The sequence below is a fragment of the Amblyomma maculatum genome, chromosome 2, assembly GCF_055883805.1.
Source record: "Amblyomma maculatum isolate TAMU_Amacu chromosome 2, ASM5588380v1, whole genome shotgun sequence".
Taxonomy (NCBI): Eukaryota; Metazoa; Arthropoda; class Arachnida; order Ixodida; family Ixodidae; genus Amblyomma; species Amblyomma maculatum.
The window spans coordinates 60,696,742-60,718,387 of NC_139345.1; the positions used below are offsets into that span (position 1 = coordinate 60,696,742).

The following is a 21,646-nucleotide window of genomic DNA, read 5'->3' on the forward strand; positions in this document are numbered from 1 at the left end:
GGTTGGACACCAGGGTACGGCTTCATTAGGTTGTGTTTTAAGGGAAATGCGTCGTCTGCTACCATTACAAACGGGAGCTCAGGGCCATTATTGGACAAAGCGACGGGGGATGGGAACGTTTGGGGCGCGCTTTCAACGATTTCACCAAGCCCGCACGCTGAAAAAACACCACCGTCGCTTTCGCTGCCAAATGCCCCTATGTAAACGCTTGTGAATCTGTAGCCAGCATCGCAGGATGCCATGAGGTTGATGCTAAAGCTGCGCTTGTAATTGAAATACATGGAGCCAGAATTTGGCGGTGCATCCAAATGAATATGCTTGCCATCGATAGCACCAACACAGTTTGGAAAATTCCACTTCCACATAAATTCATCGGCAATAGCCTTAAGTTGTCTATGATCTGGCTGCCTCAGCACCCTTGGTTTGAGCACCTTCCATATAGCGATGCACACTTCAGGAACCAGTTGTGATATGGTCGACTTCCCAACCCTGAAGCTGTATGCCAGGGACTGGTAGCTGTTTCCACTTGCCAAGAACCTTTAATATAAAAAGACAACATATATGTGCTTACTGCATTCTGTTAAAAACACTGCATGTAAACAGCTGTTCACAGCTGCTCTGTAGATTGTAAGGGGCGCCAATTATTATTCATGGACTACGATGTGAGCTGGAGGCATTCATGGTAAAAAGTAATGTTCACTTCTGAAAAAAAAAAAAAAAAAAAAAAGTCGATCTCTGCAAAAACCTTTGTTTATTATTTGCGCACTTGTTCTCTTTGTGAAATCAGAATGCTGTACATAACCCCTTTAGAACGCAAAAACGCAGTGTGAATTTGCTATATTTAGCATATTGCGCCCCCGAATACTCCAAATATGTACTCGATACGGGCTTCGGAGCGCGCGACACTGTTTTTAAAATATGCGCATGGCTGTAACTAGAAAACCACCACTATACACGCTACGTACTGCAGCTTTCTGTCGGCAAAAAGCAAACTAATTTCGCCAACAGCCATCTGCACAGGTACGATGTTAAACGCTCGCCTACACCCGCATCTACCATGCGAAGCAGAGAAAGAGACATATGCTTACCTCAGGGTTATAGCCAAACGCTCTGCAGATGACAGGGATTCTCGCAGCGGAGTCTCTTGGACTTGAATCAGCGGTTTGACGAGGCTTTCGAGAAAGTCGAACTGCTGTGGTGACATCCGGACGAAGTTGTAAAACAGGGCGGTATCGCCAGCCCTCAACTTCGCAAAAAGATTGTGAAAATCTCCATCCACGGCTCTATCCAGGAAGATCTGACGCACCCACATTCTTCTATTACGTCTCCGCCTGCGTCGGTTGAGTGCGTAGACGATTATAAGCTCATTTTGAGCTTGCAAAGCTTCGACTTCTGCTAACAGCCGCTTGCTAACCGGCGCCATCTTGGAGAATGCGAGCCGAGAGCGTTGATTGGCTAGTCGTAAAGAACGTATCTTACCGAACGGCACAGTGTGAACATGCGCGGTCGTAAGCTACGTAAATGGGAGTTCCAGCAGCTACGCGCATTACGATACATACGACACTTACGACAGATGCGACTGCAGTCTGAACGCGGCTTAAATGTCGGAAGACCCGCGACTTTTACGACTATTACAGATACGTCTGTTACGCGCGACCAATGCGCACAGCCGTTTCGGTTTTCCCTTTCCGGTCACGGGGCTTCCGGTCCTTTCAGATTTCGCGCGCTAACCACTAGTATGCGACATCATCCAACGCTCCTACTCTGCTGCAGTGTCGGCTCGCCGGTGTTATTGGTGTTTTGTCGGTGATTGTGTCTGTCCGCAGCTTGATCATGTGCAGTGCGGAATCTTCGCTGTGGAGTTATCAGCCTCTCATAAAAAAAGTTCGGCAGCCGGCTCTCTACTGTCTCTACTACGAGTAGCTGAAATCGCACAGAGAGAAGTGCAAAACGATGCCTGGCTGCAATTTGCCAGTGCGCTGAGTCAAAGTAGTAAGTGGTTTATCAATCCGTTTTTTCATGCGCGAACAAGCTCTCAACAAGCAAATGTTTCCTCTAGTTTAGAAAAGTGAGGTTATGGAGGCGGGGGATGCCCGCTTCATCCCCGTGTCCCCGTGCATTCTCGCAGCCCATCGACTCCGTTGACAAGTGAGGAAACAGTTGGCCTGCAGCGAAAGGCCGATGCGGGGAGACGTTGCGGTCGGGCCGCAGAACGGAGCTGGTGCGGACTCGTCGAAGTTTGAAAGAAGCTCACCGTAAAAGAGAAAAAGAAAACAGCATTTTCTGAGGGGGGACGAGGTTCCGCGGACGTTTCCGAGTCGGCCGCGCGCCCCGGCTCATTGTTTGGAGTCAGTAGTACGGCCTTTGAGTCACCGCACCGGCCCGTCTCCAAGATCGCTCCGGGGCACTGGTAAAATCGCAAGCAGGGATGCAGGCGGACCGTACGCCTGTTTTGGTGCGGAAGAGTGCGATCACGGGACACCGAGCAGGAGTGCGCAGTACGTCGACAATGAGAGCGGGCGCGTGAAATGTGCGAAGGAGTCAACACGGTGAGCGGACGTTTGAAAACTGTGTGGTGCGAACGTGCGTGTGTGAAACGAAGTGTATTTATAACAGAGTTGTTAATTGTTAATATACCCATTGTTCTTTTTCGTATTTTATTTGTGTGTCCAGTCTTTTTCTTTCACATCTCATTTTGAGCTTGAAGAGCCCAGACCTTTGCTATCAGCCGCTTGCTAACCAGCGCCATGTTGAGAGCGCTGATTGGCCGGTCGTAAAGAACGTATCTTACCGAATGGCCCAGTGTGAACATGCGCGGTCGCAAGCTACGTAAACGGGAGTTCCAGCCACTATGCGCACTGCGATAAATACGATACTTACGACGGATGCGCACGTAGTCTGAACGCGGCTTTAGAAGCAAATCCGTTGGGCTGTATATTCCGGACATATATTCAGGGCAGAACAAGAGAAGGCTACACAGTGCTCTGACATATATTGTAATATAGTTGCGATGGGGTCCGTTCACTACTAAAGCGCTTAGCAACGCCCATAGCTGCCAAAGATTGGAGCACTGTCAGCTTCTTCCTTTTCAGTGCGGCCGCTGCTACAGCGCCACCTCTTCGATGTCGCCGCGGTTCTTTACCCGAGACGACGACGAAGAGTAGCGTGCGCATCGGAAGCGGAGCAGCAAGGCCGTGCCCGAGAAGGCAGGTCCGGGGTCGTTGTGTGCGGCGCACGCCAGAGGCTCGGCACCACCATGTACGCCAGCAGCAAGCGCTTCGTCACGGGCTTCCCGTACATCGCCAACTGGACGCTGGTCGAGTTCCGGCGCGAACCGCCTGCGGACCGCGTCTGCTCGCTGTGCGGAGTGCTGGCAGCCGAGACCCTGTGGGCGCCCTGCAAGCACGTCTTCTGCCGGCGCTGCTTCCAGGGCCTGGCGACGGGCGAGCCACTCTGCTGCCCCGTGGACGGCATCGACTTCAGCGCCCAGCAGATGCGCCTGGACCGCTCGGCGCCGGACCTCTTCCGGCAGTACCCGGTGGGATGCAAAAACAAGGGCTGCTTCCACGTGCCCACGCTGGCTACCTACGAGAAGCACATCGCCTTGTGCGAGCACCAGCTCGTCCTTTGCGAACTCTGCTCCCGCCGCGTGGAGGTGTCTCAGGTGCTGGCGCACGTCCGCAACGAATGCCGCAGGGTGTCCGCCAAGCCAGTGAATGCCGAGGCGGCGAACAAGCCCGCCTTTCCCGTGCCAGACGGGGCCGTCGGCGGAGACTGCGCCCAGCGGCCGGACATGCGAGCTGAGACCCCACTCGTCGACCGCTGCGACGTTGTGAGCCAGGAGCTTAAGACGCTGCGTATGACTATCCACGACGAACTGCGCTCGTTTCGTACGGCGCTGGAAGAAGCCAAGGCTTCTCTGGCCGAGGACCAGCGCCTCTGGAAGCAGTCAGCCGTCAACACCGCCGACGAGACTGCGCAGCTGCTGCTTCTGGAGGGCGAGACCCTCAGCAGGGAGCTGGGCGCCGTGGAGGAAGACAGCCCGCCTTCCTCCTGCTACGTCTGGAAAGTGGCGGACTTCGCCCGCATGCGACAGGACGCCCTGGAAGGGCGCACCACCTCATTTAGCAGCGACGCTTTCTACTGCGGGGGCGCGGGCTACCGCATGTACCTGCAGGGTAGTCTGGGCAACTCGACTGCCGCCGGCGGGCCGTGCCTGGGACTGTACTTCGTGCTGACGGCGGGCTCGTTCGACACGTCGCTCGCCTGGCCGTACGCGCAGAAGACCTCGTTCGTGCTCATCTCAGCGGGCGGCACGTACAACATCCAGGGCGACATCCGGCCGGAGTCCGAGGGCGAAGAGTGGGGCCACTGTTTCCGCAAGCCCCGGCCGGGCGAGGACAACGAGGGCTTCGGCTTCTCGCAGTTCATCACGCTCGACGACCTGGCAAACCCTGAATACGGTTATATCCGGGACAACTCCTTCACCGTCAACTTCCTCACGGAGCTCAGGGCCTAGCGCAATACGGCGATGCAAGTGCGGGGCGGCGAAATGAAAATTGACTTCCCAGTGAAAATTTTACCAATTAACTTGTGTACCAGTGCTATTCGACGTGTACGTTTGTCAAGTTGTGGAAGGTTCTGACTGCCCGTTTCAGAGAAGGATCAACCGCATTTTTGTTGGCACCTCGCGGTCGGAAAATTTGTCTTCCTGTAGTTTGTGATCATAAAAGCTGTTACATTAAAGAAACCGCGGCACCTACTAAATTTGTAGAAGCTGCCACTACTACTGACACTGGCCACGTATATGTAGTTAGGGTAAGTTGTGGGAAAATACTTGGAGGGCCGCGCTGATAACGTCTCACGCTGCTCTGCGTGTCAGGCATTGTTTCGGCGCACCCGCTAGTCCTCTATGTACTGCTCATTGCCTAACTCCCGCTATTCTTACTCTTAATTACCATTCGCGCATTCGGGGCAACCAACGATAATCGTGCCTATGCATGTGCAAGTCAAAGTACATTAGCCAGACGGCACGCGCCTTGTTTGGTGAACAATAAACTCGTTTAGAAACACGAGCTGGAATTAGACAGACGCAGCGAACCTCGACCAGGCGTTTCGCGAAAAGGGGACTCGTCTTCGTCGTTGGGCAAACGCGGTTGAGAAATCTGTTTGCGTGGCGCGGGTGTATGTACGTTTCAGTATCGTGTCGGGCTGCCACGAATGATGTCTGCGACAGACCAGCAGGAGAGCGGGGGGCTGAACGGCTAAACTTGACGCAGACTTGTCACGTGTCCGGGCTCAGTGACAATAACGCAGTGCACCTCTTTCTCTCGTTCACTGCGAAGTAAAGTAGCGGGCTCGCAATCACGGCTGGTGTAGTGTCGCTTATTCTTATTTTCGCTCGCGTCGTCTGACCCTGGGAGCTACGCGCGCATTCGTCCGCGTGTGCGAGCAGTGGCCGTGGTGGAGGAACAGCGGGCGGCGTGCATGCATGCATATGTCCTCCGCGCTGCTCGTAAAGCAGTGCGACCAGCTGCAGTTGCGAAAACTGCGTGCCTGCGCGCAGGCGCGTGCCGCAACTGTCGCAATGGGCCGTTGAGCGGTCGGCGGGTCCACGGCTCTGTTGTCTTGCTTCATTTTTCTTTTTCTTCTTCGATGGAGAAGGGGTGGCTGACTTCACCTTGCTTTTTTGCCGCCGCGCCGCGTCGTTTCTTGTGATGAGGTCTAGCCAGCGGCGAGATTGTAAGCTCACCTCGGCCATCGTTCGCTCGTTACGGCACGTGCAAGCTGTGTGCACGATGCATACTCGCTGTCGCTACGCAGAACGGGCTCGCGCACCGGTTTCGCGCACCGTGGAACACATTGTTTCGTGGCGCTGCCTCGTGCATTGAGTAGAGCGCTTGGGAGAAGGGCATTGGTCGGCCTAGACCCCGCCGCGTGGGCGGCCGTGTTTGTCGTCCGCGTGGACTCGGCCCTTTGTTTTCGATACGGCGCTTCGTCTAGCTCAAACTGAGCTCTGCCAGAGGGATCGCCCTGTGCTTGCCGAAAATATGTGACTTGCCAGGGAAGAAGGGTGGAGCGCACGGTGGGGCAGCTAGCTAGACGTTTTGAAAGCTGCAAGTCTTTCGTTCTTTTTCTGTCTTTCCTCACGTGGTTTTCTTGCAGCGTGGGTGGTGTGAATATAGACGGGCAATTTATCATGCACTTTCTGGCCTTGATAGTTTGCTAGCGTTTGCAGCACAGGGCCTAAAGCTTGAGTGAACTGAAAGTTCCTGAGATGTTCTGACATTTTATGGCTATAAGTTTGCTCAACAGAAGGTGGCGCAACAGTCATGAAAGGAAACAATTTCTTGGCATTGCTTCTGGCTGCCATGTCCCTGTGGCCCTTATTCACATTATCTAAACTTTTATCACATAATCGATTGTGAAATAACCAAATCCACTCCAGCTTCACTGCAAAGACCACTCTCACTAAGTAGTCTCTTATTTAATAACTCCTGTCCTCCACTAATCATGCTCACTTCAAGTTATCGAATTTTCATTGTTCATATCTCCCCCTTTTTATACGCTTTGTTAGTATCGACTTCGCCGTTATGGACCGCTGGCTATTTTTTCGATTCATTACATGCCATGATCTTTTCGTCTTTTGATTTTAGCTAAGGCAGCAGGACTGTCATTTGATCATTTTGTTTATGACGTGGTTCTCTCGTGTAACCTAAACTTGATGAAAGGGACACTGAAGAAAACCCCATAAAATTATTGTGCTCAGTAGAATTTATTCTTTTGCTCTTTGAGGGAATTTTAACATTCGTCTGGCGGCAAGGCATGTTCGTGGCTGAGAAAGTCGAATTTAAAAATTCTACTGGCAGTCAGTTCAAACTTGTTACATCAAGAAATACTTGTTGCTTCTGCTTTCAAGCGAATGGCACTATAGCCAATGGCCTCTGGTATCTGTGGCAGAAATTTGATGTTGATTAAAGTAATTTACCTGTGGTGTTGGTCATTGATGGCAGTGCCCAATATTACTTTCCATGGTATTTTCTAGCTTTTGGTGAGAGATATCACCAGAAATGGAGCCGTAGCCTGTTAATGCAGGCCAGCTTTTATTTTTCTTCAGGTCCCTCTGCCCCACTTAAAAGCTGTACATGATTGTACTCGCATAATCTTGGCACTCGTGTATTCTGACATAAAGACGGAATTGTAACACTTCTTAAGTTCGGTTCAGCTGCAGTTATGCCTGGAGACCACCATGTGAAGTTTTCTTTTTTCTTTTCTTGTGCAGCTCCAGAGCTGGTTGGCAAGTTTCGTGGGAACCAGACGCACAGTGACCACTTCCGTCTCCTAGAACAGGATGGCCACAACCTTCTTGTGGGGGCTAGGTGAGCAGTGTTTCTTGATTTTGGTGTTGTGCATTTGTGCACAGGATGGGGTGGTGCAGCAGCTGCAGAACGATTATGCTTCTTACTGTACTGTATGCACTGGAGACGATTTCCACCCTTAATTGGCACATTATTTTTTTTTTAACTGCATATTGAAGTAGTTGAACAAGAGTGTGCCATCATTTCTCTTTTGGACACATAATTGAAAATATTAGGCATATACATGTTACCATTATGCTCTTGATATCTTTCCTTTTACCTTTTGCAGTTTCATCACTTGCTGTAATGAGTTTCTAAATAGTTACTTTCTAAGATCCAGGAACATTTTGCTCATACAGTATGTATCATGTGCCAAGAATTGCAATGTGTGATTGTCGCCTTTTCTTCCAGGAATGTTGTCTACAACATCAGCCTTTCTACGCTGGAGTTACAGAAGGTGACATTGCACTTGTTGTTAATAATTGCGCAACTTGTACTATCCCCTTACTTCAGGTGGCAGTGTCAGGAAGGCATGAATTTTTAAGGCTCCTTATTGCTTTTTTAGTACATTAGCAGAGATCAGCATTTCTTTGTAGAAGAGTGTAAATGAAATAGTGTCACGAAAAATAAAAATTATACAATGAGGCTGATGCATCCAGGGTTAGCCATATCAGCAGTTTCAGGAAAGAGCTGGCAACAGTGGGTGCAAAAGGAAGGGTTCAGTGTGCAAATTTAAGAAAAATCTGAAGCACTCAAACCATTTTTATTTCTAAACCAGGACTTGAGATTAGGACTGAGCATTAGACAAAACTTGTTGTTCAGCTTTTGCATAGCCTGACAAACTTGTTTTCTTTCAGAAGTTGGAGTGGTTTTCCGAGGGTAAAGATATTGACATGTGCAAGTTGAAAGGAAAGAGTCAGGTGAGTGACACTGTAGCCCACAGCCATGGCTTTTGTTCATCCTCTGTGCAAAGTGTCTCAGCTTACTCACATCTCCGGTGCACCTTTCTGCATCTATTTAGGAGGCGTGTCAGAACTACATCAGGGTGCTGGCAAGAAAATCGGAAAGCGTCATTTTTGTCTGCGGCACCAATGCATACAAGCCACGCTGCAGGGACTATGTGATATCTCCGGTCAGTATATGGAAAACTCGGCAAAATTGTGCTCTGAGAAAAATGCATTAGGTTGAGTGCTGTAGGTTGTCTTAGAACACTCTAATATTCATTTTTATTTCTGGAAGAAAACAACATTATTTTGAATTTTTTTTCTTTTTCTTTTCTTTTCTTTTCTCTCTCTCTTTTTTTTTTTTTTTTTTTTTTTTTTTTTGCATATATGGAGGGCTCTTCGTCAACTGCTACTCCCATCACAGCTTGTCTTCTGAGCCTATTCAGGCAGCAGCTATGGCAGTGGATGATATACTCTCAGCAGTGCAAAGCATTAGTACAGTAGGACGCTTTTTACTTTAAAAGCTTTCTTAAACAAAGTGCTCCTATGTAGTTGTGCTGTCTTTCTATATATATATATTGCCATGAGTTTACATTAAGGCAGGCAAGATAACCATTACGAAAGGTCACTATAACATGTCCACTGCGATGCACTGCTCTTTTTTTTTTCACGACCTGACCGATAGTTCTTTGGCAGGAGAGCCTTATCTCGGGAAAGCAATATATGGCTTGCCAACTTATGCACTCCAACTCCTAATCACTTCATCTCTCCCTGCCTTGGAGTGCAACAATTTGCATTTCTTAAATGAAGTGCTGTCCATACACTCGTGTTTGTGTGTTAATGCCTTTATTTAATTTCAAGGTGACGCAAGATTTAACTGTCTTGAGTCTCTTTGTGGCAGCGCTAATTCTCGCTCAGCTCAAAACTCTGTGTTGGCTTGCCAGCATTGAGGGAAAAAAATTCGTATTGGTTAAAATGGTGGCTATGTCACACGTGCAGCAATGGTTTTCAAAAGTTATTAAAACATTAGAAAATCTGGTGATTAGAATGTCACAACATGTCTCAAACGTCATTAAAGGGACACTAAAGACAGCCAAAGATGGTATGAAAATCTAATAAACTACATTTGGTGACACTGTCGCCGCATATCCGGCAGCAAAAAATCGAATAATTGCTGAGATATTGCAAAAAGAAGTTGAGGTTTTTTCTTGTTCCCGCCGGTCGAATTCAAACTGTGGCCTCCAACTACGTAGTTGGAGTTGAGTGACGCACACTATGACGTAAGCGGAGACTCCGTGATAGCTAGCGAGCCGGCGCGGCCCGCGGCGTCGCATCCCTCAAGGGCCAACATGGCAACAGCGTACTCGCAATGACGGCCTCAGCCGAAATAAATAAAACGATGAAGAGAGTAATTTACCGAGCGATGGGCCCACAAAGGAAGAAAAAAAAAAACATAGAGCGCTTGTAATGCACAATACTTTACATGTTGCACAAGCTTTTGTGCTCCTTCTTGCAACAAACCGAGCCCCCGGTCATCGCAACGCTTCCTGACATGTTTACATACAAATAAGATTTAGTTACCAGCAAAATAGTGTCCTCGCTGCTGCGCTTGTCAGTTTTGAAGCTTCGTCGCACTTTTTTCCTTCAAGGTTTGTGCTACAGCTCCGTGTTCAGCGAAAATTACGTCCACGGTAGCAGAACATGACCGAAGTGCCGGCGCCACTACATTTGCCAGCGCTGTGAAATTCCACATGTTAAAATGGATCTAGTGCACAATATAGTGCGCATAGGCATCCAGAACATTAGTTGCAAGACGTGAGAGCAGGCAGCATGCGCCGATGATCAAGAAATTGTAATTTTTAGACCGGCAGCAGAAACACTTTATTGTAAATGGGGCCATGGCATGAAAACTAGAACCATTTCCAAGGTTCCTGTGGCGCGGCGTAGCCGAGCGGTTAGCGCCGTACGTTACGGAGCAAGCAGTAGCGAGTTCGAGTCTTACAGCTTTTAACAATTTTTTTTTTTTTACAAACCAATTTTTTTTAACCTTTTGTAATGTATTTCTGGTGCTTCGTTATTTTTAGTTTTTACTTTTTACCCGAGCGCAATATATCGACGCTCTCCTTGGTATGAGCGGCGCGTATGCCCCTTTTGTTAACGACGCCTGCAAATAGCACGTTGAAGGTCTTGTTGACGCAGTATATGTTGGTCAGATGTGCCATGATTTAGTGAACAATTGAATGATAATGCGTTTTTCCTTCGGTACTTAGCATATGTATGCTTTTTGTGGCGTACGCAGCTGCAGTCAAGCGGTCAGGTCGCAGTCGAAGCGGCAACGGCGGCGATATGTTGGCGCAGAAGTGTGAACGAAGGAGTGTGTCGGCGGTAGCGGATTTCTCTCGCTCGTTTCTCCGAATGCTCAAATGGGAACCATCAAGGCGCATCTGCTGCTCCAAGCTCGTAATTAAGGCGCTGCAGGTTCAACCAAACTATCCGAGTGCGCACGAAATGCCCAAGTCGAAACATAACCAAAACTGAAGTGGGCGCCTGTGGCGCCTCCAAGTATATTTTTGTATTTGCCTTGCAACGTTTACGTTGTATTTTCGCCGTCGTTTACGTATGATAAAAGCGTCATGTTTGAGAAAAAAACGTACTATCGCATTCAAACATACGTAATTCGCATTTGTCAGCCTCCGGGATCCCTAGCGCGTCACGTGATTTGTAGTTGCGAGCCTCGGCCGTTTGGCTGTGGTGGCGATACCTGTATTTCTGTTATTCTTCTTTACTACCTTATAACAGCTCTGTTTTCAGTAAGAGTGGTCTTTTTGTAATCAGGAACTGGCTATCTATCGATGCAAACCCACTTCCTTTCTCTCTTTAGTGTCCCTTTAAGATATGCAAGTGTGTCAAGTAAATGAATTGCACTGAAAAGAAAATTGAGGTAACTAGTTCAGGTTTAGTCCCCTGACCATGTTAGACACGGTACCATGAGGCAACACAAACACGTTTGTACAGCTTGGTTAAGGTGGTGTCTTTGCATATTGTTGGATCTTTCACATGATGATTGTCACTGTGAAAAAGGAAACGGGAAACGGGCAAGAGTAACTGCTGGCGGGACGCATTAACGCTGTCACGCCGTATCCTTCAAGGCAGGGCTGAAGTCGTTTTCCTGGTTCTTTTTTTTTTTTGGTCTTAAAATGCCTCAGTAAGGGACTCTTGTTTTCTTGCTTTCTTTCTTTCATAATGCATGATTAAAGACTGGCACATTACTGAGCTGCCATATTTCCAAACTCTGGTTCCGTCCCAGCATATGCAGATCTGTGGGTGTGCGCTTGTATCTGTGTACGTGCATGTGTGTGTGCCTGGGAAAAGCAAAAGTTTTCGTGCAGCTTCTGTGCATGCTATTGCACACTGAATGCCAGGGTGTGATTGATGGCGTCCATTATTGCAGGATGGGGAGTACATAGTGAAGGAGCAGGTGCCCGGAGAAGGTCTGTGTCCCTTTGATCCCAAGAACAACAGCACAGCCATATTTGCTGGTAAGGACTGCCTGCCCTTTGTCATCTGAGCTGAATAATAATAATGTTAATAATAAAAAAAAAAGAGGAACACAATTCTTACTACACTAAATGCAATTTTCTGGTTGTCTAATTATCTGTTGACAGAAATTGATAGATTTTGATGGATTAGCTTTGGCTTTCCTTGCTGTCGCACTTCTTGATTTTTTTATTGTCATGAATGAAGGTCAATTTGATACTCCATAAGCTGCAGAGTTCCGCAGTGTACAAAGTGCAAGAGGCTTATGTTTAAGTGAAAGCTTAGTCTGTACGCTGTGCAGAACTGACAGCATTTGTTTTAAGCACACAAACTATAACCAACAAATAGTAATCAAGCCCTGTAGAAGGTGAGATTCAGACTACTAACTTGTCTTTCTGGCTCCATTTTTGTGCTTTACTGTAGTCTAGGTGTCAGCTTTTGTGGGGTGACACATAAAGGCACTGCAGCCAACTTATTTCCTGTGCTGCTTGCCTATTACTGTGACTCGCGTATTAATTCTTTTCCATGCATTTCTTGAACCTGCGTCACAAATTCCGTCAGACACACACAAAGTTGAAATGAAGCTAGGAGACGCTTCTTGCAAGGGTCGTGCTCTGGGCACCTTGTGCAGAAACAATGGCTTCAAGCCTGACTTCCCACTCTGCTCTTTTGTCCCTAAGTCTGGACAAGTGACAGCGCTGGCCATGCGCCATGCAAGGAAGGGTCACGGTCAGCTGCCCGCATGGCTCCCTCTGGACTTACTGCATCGTTGCACTCTTGTATTATTCCTTTGGTGGCGCAGTGACCTACGAGGGTGGCGTCCTCTATTGTACGACTTGCCTGCATCGAGTCTTGTTTTTCATTCACTCTTCTTTCAACAATAGCACTGCTAGGAAGACAAGGGGGCAGTGGGAATGGCAGGCAAAGTTATTTAGCCGAGATGACTTGGGTACTCAACGGACAAGTGCTGTTTGTTAGCATAAGTGTCGAGACCTTTTGAGGATGAAACTGTAAAACAGTTATAACATGAACTCGTGTTACATGATGTGTGCTTATGACAACAACTTCAGACCAGGAGGATGATGACTATCATAGGAGGCCACATGTGTACAAACACTGTAAGCTTCACTCCCTTGCCCAAGGTCACGCATGCAGATGATTCATTATTTTTTTGTGTGCCTGTAAGCCTGCCCGATTTAGAACAAAAATAATCAAGGTTAAGTTTGTCACTAACTTGTTTCTTAGTATAGCATTGGGATGGAAGTACAACACCAACAAAATACGACAAAGGGAGCCATGCTATAAATGACAGGTAAAGTCGTCTAGCTGATTCGACTCAGCATTTCAGTACACAGCACTGTCTGTTGAGCATGTGTCAGTCGAGACTTCTGATGACGAAGCTCGACAAAAGGACTGGCTATGCTTTGGGGCTGGGCAATTTGTCTTTTTCAGTGTGCAATGCTCTTATAACCTGCTTAAAGCATTTGCATTACGTATGCAAGTTTTCAACATTTTACTCGATTTGTACATTTTGACACAAGGCTGCAGCTTGTACTGAGTCCTGACATCCACCTTTTACTTTACTTAAAGAGCATTAAGTTAACGAGCATTATGAGAACTGCAACACCATAGTGTCATTCGTCCTGCTTTTGCATACTATTGTCACATTGTCGCGTGTGTGTACTTTCTGTGTACATTAAAAATGGTCTGTGTTTCCTCTGCTACTTTGTTTACTTTTCACCTGCTGGGCTAAGTGCACTTTTGCTCTGTTCTGTTTGTTACCATGCTGCCTGGGGGACATTCAGGTCCCCTGTCAAGGAGGACAGGTAAATATTGCTGCTGTGGCCTCGTGGAAAATAGCATGGCACAGAAATGTGCATGCACAGTGTGGATATGACAAAAAATTGTGTATTAAAGTTGTTAGTGAAATGTAATCGTTTGGAGTAATGTGTCATAACTAGTAAGCACGGTCAACTTTTGAGATGTGTTATGGTGTGAAAGCTGTGATGTCCAAGTACAGCAGTCTTTTACGCATGCTAAGCTGGATGCATTGCTTAATCTCTGGGTGCTGGAAGCCGATTTTGAAGCGTCCTTCAGAAGTCTAGCATTGATGTTCATACGCTTGATCTTTTTGCCCTTGTTCCATGACCCTATTCTAATGAGGGAAATTTCTTGTGCCCCTTTTATAAAGATGGTGACCTGTATGTGGCCACTGTTGGCCAGCTTTCGGGGGCAGACCCACTCATATACAGGAAGCCTCTCAGGACGGAGCCCTTTGACTTGAAGCACCTGAACGGTGAGTGGGTAGTGTCACTTATGGAGGTGCATATCCCATTGCTGTAATTTCATCATTCCTATTAATGTTTCACTTGACCTAAATGGCATTTCACTCTCAGCATGTAGGATTAATTTATGCTTCTACTTGCAGCCCCAAACTTTGTAAGCTCCATCCACTATGAAGATTATGTGTACTTCTTCTTCCGCGAGTCAGCTGTGGAGTTTATTAACTGTGGAAAGGTGAGTACTGATCATGTCTTAAATATGTTTTCTCGTTTGGGACAGTAGAAAGATTGTTTTATTCACATTGGCTATTACACTGCAATTCATTAAAGTCATTAAAGAATATATGAAGCAGATTTATTAGGGTGTAGTAGGCTGTATAGATTCATTTGAACCAGCTTTCACAAACAGTACCATATAGAAACTCTACTGAAACCTGTGGGCATTTTCTCTACCCGAGGGATGCGCACGACAAACACACAGTGGGCCGTATGACAAACATCTTTTATCTCACGTAAGCGCGGGCGTCGTCGAGGCTGTCCGGGGTCGTCGTCCGGGTGGCTGCGGGTCGTTTCCGTGGAGAGAGCCAGGAGCAAAGCAGGAGCGAAGCCGGAACGAAGAGCCAGGAACCAAGAGCCAAGAGAGGGCGAGACGGCGGCGCGTGCCTTCTTTTATAGCCCCCTCGCGCGGGACCGGTTATCCCCAAGCTAGCGGGGAGAGGGAAATGGGCACCGCGCAGGGAGCATTGGGAAGTGGCGCGGCCTTCGAATGCGCGGCGCACCACGAGCCCTACAAACCTTCTGAAAATTTGTGTATCTCTGAGCAGTTCACCAATTTGCTGATATTATACGACTGTGTTGTCTAGCTTGCATGTCTTGTATGGTGCATTTTTTCGGCGCTTAAAAACCATTTGGAATTGAGAATGGATCAAACAAAATCATGCGTTGTCGTACCAATGGGTTGTTTATAAGAGCATAACTCAGTGCCTCACTAACTTAAATTTTACCTTCGCATATCGCATTTGTTGTGATATTTTATTGTTATATTCTTGTACACTCTCAAAATTGAGCACATTTTTGTTTATATGTGGGAGCTTCATTTAGAAATCAAAAACTTTTCACTTTCCCCAGTGAGACTCAAAAATTTTAGAGCCCACAAAGAGCAAGGCAGCTGGACTACTACTGGCATTGCAGCGGCTAAGGCTAAAATTGCTTTTGAAGTGTGTGGTGCACGTAAAGACTCTTTTTTCAGCCTCAACCCTCAGTTTAGAAGTCATTTATACAGCACACCATTGAAAAAAATCACTGTTTAGCTGCTCTCATTCTGTGGAGTGTTGCTACGCAATAGCAGGGGTAGGTTTGATTTAACTGAAAGCACTGCGTAAGTTATGTTTTCTCTTTTTTGATGGCATTGTTTATTGCCTGAGGGCATAAAAGGAGTTGTTAAGGAAGGGATATTAAATGAATGCAAGAAGGTTGTCCAATCTAATGAATTTGAAGAGGGAGCGATCAGCAATTTGTATCAAGTCTCCTAGTTGGACGTGCCTCATCTTTAGTTTTACGATAAACAGAGTCATCCACATTTCATTGGTTTCAAGACTGCTGGGGGAGTTAACACACTGTAATATGTCAACACTGTATTGAGTTTTTTTCTGATTTACCTTTGTCCTACGCAGACTATTTACTCTAGAGTGGCGAGAGTGTGTACTCGGGACAAGGGCGGGCCACACAAGTTCCAGCAGCGCTGGACCTCTTTCCTCAAGGCCCGACTCAACTGTTCTGTTGGCGGAGACATTCCCTTCTACTTCAACGAAATACGTAAGCTTCAAGGCTCTGACTGCCTTCCACTTCTGTCATTGGAGCATTTAGAGCCTTCGGCACTCAGATCAGTACTGCAGCCCTGTGCAGAGTTGTGCAGTACACCGATATTTACTATGTTCTTGTGGCACTGATTACTACAGCAAACATTATGTGCTTCTGAGTGTTTTGTGGTGGTTTTAGTAGATATGCTGCATGCAGATATTATTAAAAATCTTTTGAAGACCTTCAGTTTTTAAGAACAGAACACTTATCTGTAACGATGATAGTTAAACACATCCCCATACACAACCAAATTTTAATCTGCTCTATTGTGCTGATGTAAAGTTATTACAGGTTAGCAAATTAGTGCGGGAGATATGGCACCTTGATGTGCCCGCATGAAAGCAAACACTGCTGCACTTCTGAATTTCCATTACAGAATCGACCAGCCCAATTGTGGATGGCATCTATAACGGCAAGGAGGCCAAGCTCATTTACAGTGTGTTCACCACACCACAGTAAGTTGACCTTGAGCTGTTCTTTTAATGCCACTTACTTGTACAGTTTGCTGTAGATACTCTTTCAAGATACATGCTACCTTTACGCATGGAATAACGTGGGTTGTCTCTAATGACCTAATAGAGCTTTTAGACGGGCTAGATGGTTATCAGCTTGCATTCTTAGCGCTAAAAAAAACACACACACACGTCCCTTGTCTTTCCTTTTCTTTCGTGTGCGTGTGGGTTTTTTTAGAGCTAAGAATGCTGTCTGAAGTCTCTAATGACTTACATCTTTACAGTGATTTGCTATATATAGGTTATTTGCACAAAAAAGTCTAAACAAGTATGTGGTGTAGGGTAGCATAGATATGTAGATACATTGTGTCTAACCTAATGTTATCAACATTTTCTGCCTGTGGTCACACTAGAGCCAAAAAGTGTTAAAATTGATTGCAAAATTAATTAAGCTACCTAAGGTGTGTAAGTGTTAGTGCCTTTAAAAAGGATATGTACTAAGGTTGTGTAAGAATTCGCTAACTGAAGCTGACTGAGATAAAAGTTGCTGTTTGCAAAGCCCTATGTGTTCAGGGCATAAAATTTTATAATATTGTGATTGTGCATATGCCTGAAAACACTGATATGCTTTCTGCATGATTGTGAGAAGCAATCGGTTGACTCGCGTGGTGCTTCAAATTTCCTCCCTACAGCAACAGCATCAGTGGGTCAGCGGTGTGTGCATTCCGTGTCGAGGACATTCAGCGGGTGTTCGAGGGCCCCTTCAAAGGGCAGGATGACATCAACTCAAACTGGCTGCCAATTGTCAACTCCAAGGTTCCAGAGCCCAGGCCAGGGCAGGTGGGTAGTGTGCTTGTGACATTATCTATTGTTGTCTGCATTTGCGGGTACAATGTTTATATTAAAAATCTGTGGAACTGCCCTGTTAATAGAGGTAGGTGCACAGAGCTCGGAAAACAAGTGTTGCTGGTTGAGGTCGCCATGGAGAATATTACTGGGTGACGAGAAACAAACTGCTTGAGGGCACTTGTGGAGGTGGCGTCTGTCTATTTGAATGTTATTTTTTGTTTGGTCTAGTCAAGAACTGTGCCACACGCCTGTTTCATCACAGGTACAGAGGCTTGTAAATTGCACATAAACATCTATTGGCATAGCTGATCACAGATAGACTCCTCGCTCTGGCACATACAACCTATTACTTAATTGAGGCAAGTTTTTCACATGCATTTTTTGCTTCGTTACAGTGTGTTAATGACTCCAGGACGCTTCCTGATGTGACCCTCAACTTCATCACCGAGCATCCGCTAATGGACCAAGCAGTTCCCTCACACTTCGGTCGCCCCATACTCGTGCACACTGGCTTCCAGTAAGTTCTCTCAAACAAACATATCATGGATCTGGGTCATTCAGTTTGTTCATTGAAAATTTGTGGAAATGCTAGCAATGTAGCCTCAATAGTTCATAGGTAATAAAAGCAGTTAAGATGTCAACGTTGACAAGAATTTAGATCACCTTCTAATTTAGTGCAAGTTATTCACATAACGCACTAAATGGCTGTTGCTCACAAAGGTGGGACTTACGGAAATTTAATAAAGTGTATGTGTGGAAGCGAGCTATTTTTATTTTATTTTTTGCGGCTCAAAGCTAATTTTCTTTCTTATGTTTCTTTCTAATGCAGTCTTGCCAGTAATGGTAAAATGGGTAGGCTAACATGTTCAGCATAATTTACAAAACTCTTTTCTCTTCCTCCAGTGGTGTTTCTCATTGCCCACGTATGCATCGGTGCAGAATTTGACTCTGACAAGCGTTTCTTCATTTTACAGGTACAGATTCACCTACATTGCTGTGGATCCCCAGGTGGAAACTGTGAGCGGCAAAAAGTATGATGTTCTCTTCATTGGGACAGGTGCGTACTGTGACCATATTTGGCTACATGTTAGTGCTTCCCTTTCTTTAAGCGTTAAGCAGTTTACGTTCACTAGAACCGATCACAATGTGACCAGGCAGGGAACGACATTCCGTAACCCGATTTACTTCATGCATCTCGTGTTCACCTCATTTTGTGCACAGTGACAAAGGCACCATTCCACATAAACTTTAGGGAGCGCAGAGCTGAAGATGAACTTAGGCGATGCTTTTCATAAAAAGGATTACCTATCCTGTAAATGCAAGCCAACAACGTAATGTGTGCCTGGTTTTTTACTTTTGTTATTGCTAAAATGGCGAGGTGCAATGCAGGAGACCCATGCATTCTGTACCTACTTCCACTACTTATTTTAACGCGACAGCGTTGAAGACCCTTTGCACCGTCGGTGTGGTCAGTGCTGTGAGCGAAAAATCACGAGTATACCTCTGACAAGTGGCAGTTGGTAGGTTATACGGCTGGGCACTAATTTGTTGTCAGGTTTTTGACGTCATGACTCATGCTGCCCCGAGGTCACACAGGTGTACTCATATGGCCTGGTTATTTATGTCTATATTGCGTGGTCTGTCACAAAATGTGGTAGCTTAGGACTGTATGGTATTAAGCATGTATGAGATAATAGAGGCGTAAATTGAAAGATTACTGATTTAAGCGGTCGTACAGTGCGTGGATGCGGACAGGGATCTGGAAGGACAGCTGCGGTTAACAATGCCACGTCGTGCCTCTGAAGGCGAAGTTTAAGTGTTCCTACAATAGTTTCATTGTCGATTTTTTTTTTCTTTTCCTTCTTTTTTTGCTAGTGGCTTTTCCCATCACGCTAACTAACAGCACCGAGATGTCTTTTACCTGCGCATTGTTGCTTTGTGAGTCTGTTTTGGTTACACGAGTGCTGTGTGCAGACACGGGCCGCGTGCTGAAGGCAGTGAATGTGGCACCCCGGCCACAGCAGCAGCCGGGAGCGGCGGGTCAGCCCGTGCTGGTGGAGGATGTCGGTGTGTTCCAGGGCGCCCCGGTCACCAACTTGCTGGTGCACCGGCCACAGGGGCGCCTGGTTGTGGTCACCCACTCCGAGATACAGGCTATCCCGCTGTTTGGATGCCAGCGCTATGCTGCCACCTGCGCGTGAGTATCCTATCCCTCCCTTCCTCAAATGGCCTTGCTAGCACTTCCTTCTGAAATCAGAATTACAGAATTTTCTTTGAACATAGCTTTAGGGCCCTTTTTGAGGGTATGTCCACACGTGCCTAGCAGCCAGCTTCTAGCCACCGTTGGTGTTAGTCCTTCACGTGCACTGCACCTTAACCCTTTGACATACTATGCACGTAGTGGTGCATAAAGCGAGCATGCAACTTTTTCTGCAAGTATGCAGAATTTAGCAGAGATTTTTGTGTTTCAGGAAAATCTTGCATCCTTCATGCCACAATGCAGTAAATAATAATTTGTAAAACAATGAGAAGGGTATCGCATAATTTTCACCATTATTTTTGCTATCTTTCAGTTGCTTACTTGAAAGGTTTCATTTCAATATTGCTGTTTTCATCAATTATGACACTTTGCACAGAATTTTACAGATTGCTGTAAAACGTTAAACACTGACCTTTTGTGTTGAAAAACTATCAAATTATCTTTTTAACAACGAAATATGCCATTTAAATGGATTGCTTGTCGATGAGAATTTAAAAAAAAAAATGCGCATCAAAGGATAGCTCGCAAAAGCGGTTAAACTCAACTTTTAGGTTAGGTTTGCGAACAACCTTTTATGCATAGTTATGCATCAACTAGCACTCTTTTACTCACATGCATATAGGCATTCAGATGAGCTAAACTACCATTATTGATGATTGTACTGCATCCTTTCTCCATCACTGCAAACACTGTACACCATAAATTAAATCTATTCTCTGTGTGCAGATATCATGATTGTGGGGGCACATTTCGAGCACTAGAAAAATACCCTAGATGTTTTGTCTGCTTTACATTATTTTCTGTTCGATTTTATGGCTCATGCTTTATTTTGTCTTGTGCGCAGGGATTGCGTGGCACTCCAGGACCCATATTGCGCCTGGGACAGTGATCGCAGTACTTGTGTCAACCCAAGCTTAAGGTAAAGTCCTTTACACCGTATAGATTGTGAAATCGTTGTGGCGCTTAACCGTCTTCTTGGCTACAATGGTTAGAAATGCTGGCAATAAGTTGTCTCGTTTTTCACTTTAACTGCCTGTTCACTATGAATGCTTGGTACTTACAAAGTACTGCAAGCAGCAGTGCGAGTGTTGATAAAAATGACATTACTCCGAACTTTGACATGTGCAAAAGAAAAAAAATTTGGATTAAAAAGTAACATGTTCTCGACAGTCCTACAAATGCGTGCTAATTTAAATGCGACCACTATGAGGCGAGGGAGAAGGCATAAAGTGGGAACATAAGATGTGGTAACAAACCGTAAATCATAACTTAAGCTTCGGACTCCAAACGTGTGTGTGATCTGATTGAAGCGGCAATTCATCTACGATGTACCTTGTTAGTACAGTATGCTCGAATGTGTGTCGCCTGTACATCTTTTTCACAGGGTGAGGAAGAAAGACAGCTATGTGCAGAACATCGAAGAGGGCTGGGATCACCGATGCGGCCAAGGTAAATTTTCATGCCTGATGCATTCTGTAAAAGCGCAAGCGTCAGGTTATTTCTTTTTTTGAGTGGCGGGGCTCGTCGTCAACAGTTCACAAGACCGCCACTGCTGTCTTGGTTGGTGTGCTGCACTTATGAATGCACGGTGTTGGAGTGTGTGTAGCAGTTTCAGCAGGATTTTGCTGTGTTTTGAGCATGTGTGGAAGCTTGTGGAACATGACCTTAATTCCAGGTGAGTCTGCACTTAAAACTGCAGAGCACACTGGAAACACCAGGCTTGATGCCACTGTACATAATGCAGACTTTTAGCCTTCTTTTTTTTTTTTTTACCCCTACCAAGCTGTACATGGACAGCCATATCAGTGCTCTTCAATAACGTTTGTATTTTATGGGTTCCGGAACAATTTGCTTCCAATGAAAGATTTTATTTGGGCAGAAAGAGTTACTTGTGTACAGCAGTTCTGGTAGGCAATGTAGATGGGAATACCACTCATGCAGGGCAAGCAGTAGAGAAGTTTTCATTTCTTTTGCTAACATATTCCTTTTAGGAACAGGAAAACTTTCGAATTGCTCGCTTTGTTTCTTAATCGTCTTATGTTTGCAACCTGCAACTCCTGTCTTGGCTAAGGCTGACAGTGTGAATAAATAAATATATGAGAAT

General features: G+C 46.1%; 2 protein-coding genes across 4 annotated transcripts in view; both read left to right on the forward strand.

Annotated features, from left to right (window-relative positions):
- The window catches only part of Sema1a (semaphorin 1a), a 131,468-nt gene that overhangs the window by 95,905 nt on the left and 13,917 nt on the right, over nucleotides 1–21,646 (forward strand). For all 3 annotated transcript variants that reach the window (XM_084594264.1, XM_084594265.1, XM_084594266.1), the window contains exons 3-17: nucleotides 7,283–7,379; nucleotides 7,770–7,815; nucleotides 8,216–8,278; nucleotides 8,380–8,490; nucleotides 11,754–11,841; nucleotides 14,031–14,135; nucleotides 14,268–14,356; nucleotides 15,795–15,936; nucleotides 16,358–16,436; nucleotides 17,126–17,273; nucleotides 17,678–17,799; nucleotides 18,257–18,339; nucleotides 19,257–19,479; nucleotides 20,387–20,461; nucleotides 20,927–20,991. In XM_084594264.1, coding sequence (XP_084450390.1) covers nucleotides 7,283–7,379; nucleotides 7,770–7,815; nucleotides 8,216–8,278; nucleotides 8,380–8,490; nucleotides 11,754–11,841; nucleotides 14,031–14,135; nucleotides 14,268–14,356; nucleotides 15,795–15,936; nucleotides 16,358–16,436; nucleotides 17,126–17,273; nucleotides 17,678–17,799; nucleotides 18,257–18,339; nucleotides 19,257–19,479; nucleotides 20,387–20,461; nucleotides 20,927–20,991 — 1,536 coding nt within the window. The remainder of the gene's footprint in view (nucleotides 1–7,282; nucleotides 7,380–7,769; nucleotides 7,816–8,215; nucleotides 8,279–8,379; nucleotides 8,491–11,753; nucleotides 11,842–14,030; nucleotides 14,136–14,267; nucleotides 14,357–15,794; nucleotides 15,937–16,357; nucleotides 16,437–17,125; nucleotides 17,274–17,677; nucleotides 17,800–18,256; nucleotides 18,340–19,256; nucleotides 19,480–20,386; nucleotides 20,462–20,926; nucleotides 20,992–21,646) is intronic.
- Nucleotides 2,991–4,753, forward strand: LOC146198776 (TNF receptor-associated factor 2-like). The gene has a single exon (XM_084594267.1). It carries the CDS (start codon nucleotides 3,257–3,259, stop codon nucleotides 4,517–4,519), a length of 1,263 nt encoding a protein of 420 aa, XP_084450393.1. The 5' UTR covers nucleotides 2,991–3,256; the 3' UTR covers nucleotides 4,520–4,753.